The following is a 9442-nucleotide window of genomic DNA, read 5'->3' as shown; positions in this document are numbered from 1 at the left end:
CTCTTGTATTTGATTCGCTTGTGTAAGTGTACCTAATGTTGTGGCCGATGAGTGTCGACTGCTGATGGCAGGCCAAGTTAAGCCCCGCCTTTTTCTCCTCCTCCTTTGCCTGTGATTGGTCGACTCAATGGCGGCGCCTCTTATATTGCGAAAGTCAACCGGGAGGGGAGTCAAGTAAAGCAAGCTGCTGTCCAAAAAAAAAAAACTTAAGTCATTTGCATCTTTGCGTAAGCGTGGCGCGACTGCTCGGCGTTTCTCACCATTCGGCTTTTTGTTGACGACCTAACGGCGTCGTTTATTTCTCCCGCTAACCTTAGTTAGCGTGCTAACAAAGATGGCTACTCCCACCGGGACTTTGACTGACACATGAGGACACAGCAGAGCAGTCAGTGAGGCAACGGTGAGTTAACTTTTTCCTGGCTGACCTTTTAAAACAACGTGATTAATTGTTTTAACCACACGCGCTCTAAAATAGTCTTTGCTGACCTTATTTAGCAAGGCACAGGTTTTACACGCTAAAAGAAAAGAAATGATCGCCGCACCACTAAACTGGTCGTGCCTGTCACGACAAGTCGCTCGCATAGATAGTTGAAAAAAGTTGAACAATATTTGCAGCAAACATATAGTTTGGATGAGTTTGCGTGGTGCGCAAATTTAAACATGGTGATTGTTTCGCGTGTTGCTTGAGGTTATTATGAGTCAGCTGGTTACCTTTGTCCTACAACCAAGATAAGTTTTTTCTTCCTTAAATTATCTCAAGAATTGGCGTGCAGTTGGTAGTCTACTCCAACTCTTTGTTTTGTCTTGAGAAATATTCTTTCCATGTTTATTGTTAAATCTCTTCTCCCCACGTGTTATCTGACAGTCATGACATCAATACGACTTCACATACGTGACTGCTGACATTGGTGGGAGATAACGTCAGCATTATGGAGATCAGCACCACCGCTGCCAGCATCTTTCCACATGAAGATGGACATCCAATAGATCAATCTGCATCATCTAGCATATCCATCGACAACCTCCTCCCGGCTCTGTTGAAATGCTTCGGCATCATCCTGTGTGGCTACATAGCCGGCAGGGCCCGCATCTTCACATCCGGCCAGGCTACAGGATTAGGCAATTTTGCCAGCAAGTTTGCTCTGCCAGCGCTCCTCTTTAAGAACATGGTGCTACTGGACTTCGGGAACGTCATATGGCCCTTTATCTGGAGCGTGCTCATAGCCAAAGCGTCTGTGTTTTTCCTCGTTTGTGTCCTGACGCTGGTTGTTTCCAGTCCCGAGAGTCGCTACAGCAAAGCTGGACTCTACTCGATTTTTGCCACCCAAAGCAATGATTTCGCTCTGGGTTATCCTATTGGTACGTACAAATCATATCACTGAAAACTTTGAACATGATGTATAACTTCACATGACTAACTTTGTTAATTAAGTCAAACATATAGAAAATCCATTTGTGCAAACAATTTTCAGTCAGTCTGCATTCGGAATATTCAATTCCATTTTTTTAGACTGATCCCTGTATGAGTATTTACTCTTTGAGTACTCGCAGTTTCTAATGTTTGCCACCATGTGTGTCCGCAGTTAAAGCTCTATACGAGAGCACGTATCCCGAATACCTCCAGTACATCTACTTGGTGGCACCTGTGTCGCTAATGCTGCTCAATCCCATTGGCTTTGCCTTTTGTGAGGTCCAGAAATGGAAAGATCAGAGAGAGCACCAGCAAAGCAAACTTCTGATCGCGGGGAAAGTTTTGCTCCACATCCTCCAGAACCCGATTGTTTTCATGGTCGTCATTGGCATCCTGGCCCATTTCATCCTGCATCAGAAGATTCCTTCCTTCGTGGAGGATTTTGTGGGTGGCTTGGCCAACTCCTTCGAAGGAGCTGCTTTGTTCTACTTGGGTCTGTCCATGGTGGGCCAACTGAAGAAATTAACCAGTTCCACTATTGTGACGCTGATATTACTCTTGACTGCGAAATTGTAAGTAAAAAAAAAAAAATTATGAGATGGCTTTGTGTTTTTTGAATGAGTCCGATTGTCTCTTTTGACCCGCCTAATGGCGCACTGACGCATTCTGCAGGTTGCTGATGCCTCTGATTTGCAAAGACATGGTGGATTTTCTAGAAAGCGCCGGCGCTTCCAACCACTCCAGCCTCTCCAACTATGCTTTTCTTTACGGAGTGTTCCCCACGGCGCCCAGCGTCGCCATCTATGCCGCATATTACAACGCACAGCTGGAAGTGGTGAGTGAGTCTTGTAACTTCACCTTGCTTCATATCCAAAAAAATCTTCTTAATTGAAGCTTATCCAATGTTAGAATTGTGTCAATTTGAATTTGATTACCAGATTTTCCGGACTATAAGCCGCTACTTTTTTCCTTGATTTTGAACCATGCGGCAAATACAACGGTGCGGCTTTTCTGTGGATTTTTATTTCACCACTAGGGGCGCTCTCTAGTTCAGAAAATACGCTTATTAATCTTGATTTTTTTCATTTTTTTTTTTTTCTTGGGTCTGTTCTGTTTTAATAAGCAAAGTTGTTGCCGTGTTAAAAGGCACTGTTTTAATAATCTTTTTATGTACCTTTATGTGCATTCACAGTGCAAAATCGTTCTGTACATGCAGTAAACAACTCATTTTGTTTGAACGTGCCGAGACCAACAATGAAGAAGTTTGCGCATGCACTGCTGTTGAGTCCGCGTGCGTGCATTTTTTGATCTCTTCAACGTTAATTTTCTGAAGTAATACTTGATGGAAAACTTTTGAGCATATTAAACCAGGTTGAATAGTGCAAAAGATCATTTCCTCAAACCTATCATGTTTGATTGTTTCGTGTTGTCCCACATGTTGCTTCCTGTCAGGTTATTTCCGGAATGGTGATCAGCACTTTGCTCTCGGCTCCAATAATGTTCACGTCCGCCTGGCTGCTCACCCTCCGCCGGATGGATCCTCGGCATCTGATGAGCACGTTGCAAGATGTCAGCTTTGATATCAGCAGTGTCTGTTTAGTGGCGCTGGTGAGTGGCAACAAGACGCGACGATGTCAGCATAATTCCTCTTTCACAACTTTCCCCTCAATGACGCTTCATGTAAGACAACTTCTGGTGTGAGCTCGCGTTGTCTGAAACGTTTAGGGCGGATTAAAACGAAAATGGCGAGTGAGCCGTTTGCAGGCTCATTTCCTCATTCAGTTTCACGTTTAGCCCAGTTCGAAGGAACTTCATGATGAGTGGGCCTCAAAGCATGGCGAGGTTGCGGTTTCATTTGCGTCGCACAATGATGGTTATATCAAAGGAAGTAGTATTTTTTTCTCTTCATTTAACAACTAAACTACCCATGAACTAATGTCAATTTGTCAAACGGTGTATTTCCCTGACAGCTGTGGACCATTGCAGTCATGTTTTTTAGTAAGAAGTTCAAGAGGCTGCCTCACATGTTCACAACCAACCTCTTCTTGGCACAGGTGAGCACAGCTTGAACAAAAAAAGCAGTTCAAGGTTCAAATCTTTTCTGGAAGTCTGCCCATTAGGTTATCGATCATTAACTGGCGTTATTTGTTGTTTTAGTTCCTCACTTGCTTCGGAATGATCCTGTGGAAATTTGTGGTGAGGCGGGACAGCTTTGTCAGCCAGGTCCTGCCGTTTACGCTGCTGTGCACCTCACTCTACTGCACTTACGTTTGGCCGGGTATGTTCATACACATGGCAATGACTTTTTAAAGAGGCGGCAATTCTCTGAACGGCTGCTTTTCTCATCTTAGGCTTCATTGCTCTCGCTCTTGTGCTGCTGAGAAGCTTTGACCAGCACAAGATTTCGTCTGCCTTGTTTCTTATTGCAGGCTGGGGGTGAGTCACTCGTGTGGTCAATAACCCACCTTTAAATAAAAAAATGAATGAATGAATAAATAAATTTTATTTTTTTTAAAAAATATATAAAAATAAATAAAATAAATTAAAAAATAAATGGGCTTGTGCAATGTGTTAAAAATATGTTAATTTAAGTTTTTATAGTTTGTAGTGGCGTCAAAATTTCTGATATGATAATGAGTGCTGTGTGCCTAATATTTTGAGAATCTTGTTTGGGAAGTGTGCATCATTTTTGCGACACTTCACACGACTTCAATTTCGCACTGTAATAGTCTACGCGTTTTTCATGGTGAACAGGATTCCTGCGTTCATCACGGCTGTGTTGCTCATCTGCGGGGAAAAACTGCCCGACACCTTGGACTCGTCGCTCTTTTACGGCAAACCGCAGGTATGTGGTGAATATCCATCGGTGCTGTTTTGTTGCCATAGTTACGAGCGTGTCTGCTTTGACAGATCGTCTGCAGCACAATCGTGCTGACCCTCAGTGTGCTACTATCGGGGACTTCCTTCGTGTTTCTCAGTCGAGGAAGCTGGGCCCAAAAAGAGCGAAGTCGGAGAGGAAATGCGTCCGTGGAAGACCTCGTCACTGAAACGGAACAAGACGATCATTCCTTGTTTGAACCAGAAGCCCATTCAGCTGATCCAAACACAGGTGCTGTTATTTAATTGTGTATAAGCTACACATAATACTATGGATGACTTTAGCTATTCACTATTGGATATAGAAGTCATCAATGTGTGCTTCAGTTCGTAATTATTATTATACAGAGAGCCACAACTGACTTGAGCTAATACCTCAACTTATCAAATAGTGAACAAGTCATCAAAAAAAAAGCCCTATTTATTGCCGCTCCCAGCAGAAGTTCACTGTTAAACTTCGTGCAAAACAAATATTTACACTTTATGTATTTAACACAACCACATGGATTATCAGCTCTTCAATCTGCTATCTCAATGCCAATGACAGTTGTCATATAAATTGCGATTCTTTAATCTACAGATTACATACAAATGGTGCAACAACAGAGAGTCGTAAATTTCTTATTCCCTGCGTCGAACAATTAACTCTAGCGCTGTACAGATGCTCTGAGAGAGGAGTTGAGATGTTTCAATGAAGTGTTGTCTTAAATTCCACTTGCGTTTTAGGCAGCATAGGCCTTGCTGCAATATGAGGGGTTGCGGTCTCTTCAGAACACGAGTTCATCAGTTTGTCTTATACTGCCCCCATGTGGCTAAAGCGGGCATTACAGGAGAAGCAGCATTCAATTGATGCGGTGACGAAAACTGATTAGTATTATGGAGTGTTCGTTATTTTTATTCGATTATACATTACATTTTTTTCGAGTTATGAGCTTGGTCACAAAACAATTTCAAGTATCTCAAGGTACGACTGCATTATCGTCCTTATGGTATGCTTTTTCTACGAACCCTGTATTGTCTACTAGAAAACTCTTCACGCGGTTACAGATAATGAATTGTTATCACTTTCCGTCGCGTTATCAGTGCGCCTCATGTGTGAATGTGCTCCACCCCAGCTCATGCCTGACATGCTCATTAGCACAAATATGAACCATACGGCAAACACACACACACACACACACACACACCCCGGTCTCGAGCAATAACCTGCAAATGTTTCTGCTCGGAGATTCTGAAGCTGAATGTAAATCTTTCTTCTGCGCCCTCAGGTCAAAGTGAGAATAGCAACGATGCAAGAGTGTGCCTTGTGTTCAGAGTAGAAGAGCACCATCAGGATCAAGATAGACAAGAGGCCCGCCATGTGCTCTTGTGTTTGCTTTTGGCTGTAGGTTCGCTAGCAGTGAGTATCCAAAAAAAAAAAAAAATCATGTCCTCTCATTTGATGTTCTAGCAAGTAACTGCACCAAACGCATATCAGCGTCCTTCACCTGCATTTTATATCATGTTTATTTTCTTACATGTATCCTTTCCTTGTGGTGTAGAACTTGTCCAGCTTTGTGTGGTTGCTCTTGTACCAAGACCCAGGCAGACTTTACGCGGAGCTGCAGTTCTTTTGTGCCGTGGTCAACTACGGGCAGGTCGGTGTTCTAGTCAGACTGAAAGTACACTACGTCACACGCTACATGATGGCATGACGTGATGTGATGTGATTGCAGGGCTTTCTCTCGCTTGCTCTGTTTGGCCTGGACAAACATTCGATTATCCTGCCGTTTTGGAAGAGGTGAGAAACAAACGACTTGAGTCACGCTGCATGAATAGAATAGGTTCATCTCATTTTCTTTCTCTCTCTCTCTCTGAGCTGTATTGAATAAGGATGGATGTGTGTTAATATGTTGCCGTGGATTAGGTTGCGCAGACTTTGGTATGGAAAAAGGCAAGAAGAGCAACCGCAAAGTATCGTGACCGAGGAGATCAGGGCGACCTGCGCCGACTTTGTCGAACAACATAAAGAACAATGTCTCCACGACATTGTCAGGAAGAGAAGGTGAGAGAATGGCTTGCTCAGCGCTTTTCTTGTGAAAGAAAATGAGTGAGGCAGGGCAGCTTTATTTATTTGGCGCTTTCCATGCACAAAAAAAGAGCGAGAAAATCCTTTTTAAGTGTTTGTTGTGATTTTTTTTTTTTTTTTTTTTAGGTGTGGGATGAGAACAATGGTCGACTGTTTCCAGGGCTGTGAACTCGTGGAGTGGCTCCAGCAGGTGGGCCTGGCCCACGATCAACAAGGGGCTGTACTCTACGGCACGCGCTTGCTGCAGTGTGGCGTTCTTCAGCACATCGAGCAGGAATGCGCCTTCCAAGACGCACCCATTTTCTACTCCTTTGTGACCTAACCCGTCACCCGATGAGCACTTGAACTTCAGCACGATGTGACCATGGCTGCTTGACGTGTGTGCGCTTCATAGAATGCATGACGCTGGTTAAGCGCAACCACAAGCTATTTTTCAGCGCTGCACTGGAGCGTTGTCGGGAGTTGTCGCTTTTCCCTCTGGGCGGGGCCAAATCTGACTCCATTTGTTTTGAAGCGCAAATGAGATGACGTCGTCACATTTTTGTCAAGGCGTACCAAATGTGGCCTGTGAACGTAGCCGTGCGATCGTCTGCTTTCGGCCTGGCAGACCCAACACGCTAACATTGTCGTGTATGTTACTTGGCGATGACGACCATTTCATTCTTTACTACTAATATTGAGTTATTGCTCGGTCGGTCGTGCATGGCTTTGTTGAGTCTGCATAATTTCAAATGAACCAATGGGGGTAAAAAAAAAAAAGATATTTTTTTATTTTATGAAAGTCAGTACAAGTACTTAATATGTAGCGTTTGGTGCCAGTATGCAGGTGAACATGCACAACCATTTTTTCTATTTTTGACTCACCACCAAAGAAGGGAAGGTGGACTTTATTTAGTTTTTTTTTGTTTTTTTTAGTACACAGATGCTGTTGCCACGGTAAGAGAGGACCATGGCCATGTTTTGTTTCAATATTTTCTATAACAATAAAAATCAACATGTTATGACATTTAAAAAGGGCGTTTAGCATTAATATTTATTTGTGATAATTCTAGAATAAAAAGAAAATTAACCCTTATGAACTTTATTGTTGCTCAGGGAAAATATACAAGCAAAGTAATGTTTTGTGTTCAAATGTTACGTTAATCGTTATTCACTCATGACATATTTTGTGTAGCGCTTGCTTATTTTTGGATTGTTTTGAATAAATGCGCACATATTGTATCCCACTGTTGGTGTTTGAAGTAAATGAATCATCATGCCGAACTTTGACCTTACGTGTAATTGTGATAGTCGTGTATTTTCTTCTGATGATTGAGTACTGGACTTTGAAACCTTGACTGTACAGCTCCATCTCATCCCTCACAGCGCTGGAGAACAGATCCAACAAAGCATCAGGCTGCTCGACGCCACGATAAAGAATCTCCTCCATCTGTTTGATTCTCTCACTTTCCAACTTCCTCATAAAACCGCCATCGGTAAAGTAGTCCACGTGCTGACATGTCACTTCACATGAACTCATTTCACCTTATGCGTCTCAACGATGGCAGCCACCACCTCGTGTTTGCGAATAAGCTGTGCTTTCTGTCCGGAAGCGCGGTTGCTTCTTTACTGGGTCCTCGGCGCCATAACTGGGTGAAGTGGTCTCCTTGAAATCCACGCTTCTGTTTTCCACAAAGACGAAGGGTTTGAAGATTGACCTGTTGTGTGACAGAAGGCGGCGTGGGCTTGACCCCATCGCTCTGTTTTTATTCATTCGAATCAAATCTCACCTTTCCTTTCATAATTGAGTTCAAATGTGCTTAACCCAGCGGGGAAAGGCTCCGACTCGCCTTATGAGAAAAAGTGCGACAGAAAATGGATGCTGCACCTTTCGGGATCGGGAGTGGCAGTGAAATAGTGAACCCCCGGCAGAGCTGGTTCAACATGTACCACCGACACCATACTGCCTGTTGTCATGAACATGCCGTCCATGTTGATGCCGCTGTCTTTGTCCCTCAGGATGTCCATCATCGTCTGAGCGCTGATGTGGCCTTTTTACCAATCGGAAACATTTGGGGATGAAGAGCTTTCAGGTGACATTTAAGGACAAATCTAAAATGTGTTTTAACTTTACCAGGTGGACTTAACTGGGCTTCTGAACTTTTGAATGTTTCCGTACTTTTGTACACAACTTTTTTGTTCTCGCACAAAAAGACGTACATGAAACTGACCGTTGTTCTTTCGCAGCAGCTTCTTCCCTTCACAGTATCGACTGCCGGATGCTTCAATTCTGGCCAAGTTGTTGTAGGAGTAGACGGCGGCAAAGTTGAACTCAGCCTTTCCGTTCCACCAGCCTTTCCTTTGTGCATATTTGCGCAGGGGGGGATGTTCTCTGTCAATCTTGGTTGTGATGCTATACTCGTTTGAGATGTTGCGATAGCCACCTAAAAGTACACTTTTTATTGGGGAAAGAGACAAAAAAAACATTTCTAACTACAGAGACGCAAACTAGGAATGCTAAGGCCCTGTAGCAAGTGCACCCACCTCGACCTTTGACCCCGGCTCATAGTCTGAGGCAGGGAAATAAAGCACTTCCTGGACTTCATCACAAGGCCTGTCGGAATTCTTTCCATAAATGATGCGGTTCCCCTCGGTGGAAGGAGGCAGAGCCACAAAGGTGTCACATGAACATGGATACATGCTGGATCACAAGCTGACGAAACTCACATATGACCTGATAACATTGCATAGAAAAATGTAAAGACACGGTTTAAGAGCAACCGAAACGCCATATACAATAATAATAGTACCGTTGTTGACTCTATTACACGACAGCGACGTTCTGTCAGTGTTCACAAAGCAGCTCATCTGTTTACGACAGTCACGTGACCATACTGCGATTGGATAGTATAGATTGACACCATTTTTATTACTGCTTCGTTATGTTTCCATGCCGAAACACATGCAATACGCCTGTTTGTATCGTATAGTTGTAAGACATATGATATATTATTTTCCCGAAGCAATGTAAAGCGTTCTAAGATTTACGACACATTTTCAGTTTAATGTAACCCGTAGTGGTGCGTTCCTTGTACCTCGGATTTTTA

At 43.3% G+C, this 9442-nt stretch overlaps 2 protein-coding genes across 2 annotated transcripts; one reads left to right on the top strand and one right to left on the bottom strand.

The window, feature by feature from the left end:
- Window positions 1-132: 132 nt before the first annotated feature.
- gpr155a (G protein-coupled receptor 155a) lies at window positions 133-7577 on the top strand. The gene is made up of 15 exons (XM_088314853.1): window positions 133-400; window positions 866-1359; window positions 1584-1983; window positions 2084-2246; window positions 2864-3019; window positions 3382-3465; window positions 3569-3689; window positions 3763-3847; window positions 4166-4256; window positions 4322-4520; window positions 5557-5687; window positions 5830-5925; window positions 6004-6068; window positions 6195-6332; window positions 6483-7577. Exons 2-15 carry the CDS (start codon window positions 930-932, stop codon window positions 6676-6678), a joined length of 2355 nt encoding a protein of 784 aa, XP_088170979.1. The 5' UTR covers window positions 133-400; window positions 866-929; the 3' UTR covers window positions 6679-7577.
- On the bottom strand, window positions 7422-9400 carry scrn3 (secernin 3). The gene is given in 7 exon segments (XM_088314500.1): window positions 7422-7848; window positions 7881-7941; window positions 7943-8053; window positions 8224-8386; window positions 8567-8828; window positions 8880-9069; window positions 9146-9400. Coding segments are annotated over 6 exon segments (1095 nt in total). The 5' UTR covers window positions 9036-9069; window positions 9146-9400; the 3' UTR covers window positions 7422-7506.
- Between the last annotated feature and the right edge of the window lie 42 nt (window positions 9401-9442).

The sequence above is a fragment of the Idiotropiscis lumnitzeri genome, chromosome 14 (genome assembly GCF_059441095.1).
Source record: "Idiotropiscis lumnitzeri isolate Australia: NSW breed Sydney's pygmy pipehorse chromosome 14, RoL_Ilum_1.0, whole genome shotgun sequence".
Lineage (NCBI taxonomy): Eukaryota > Metazoa > Chordata > Actinopteri > Syngnathiformes > Syngnathidae > Idiotropiscis > Idiotropiscis lumnitzeri.
Note: the sequence above shows the minus strand (reverse complement) of the source record. Positions and strands in the feature narration are given on the sequence as shown.

Excerpts from the sequence above, each read along its gene's own strand:
- gpr155a (XM_088314853.1), top strand. The coding sequence starts at position 930 with ATGGAGATCAGCACCACCGCTGCCAGCATCTTTCCACATGAAGATGGA. Across the intron at positions 1,984-2,083 it reads TTACTCTTGACTGCGAAATT|GTTGCTGATGCCTCTGATTT; the intron begins GTAAGTAAAAAA and ends CGCATTCTGCAG. Across the intron at positions 5,688-5,829 it reads TGGCTGTAGGTTCGCTAGCA|AACTTGTCCAGCTTTGTGTG; the intron begins GTGAGTATCCAA and ends CTTGTGGTGTAG.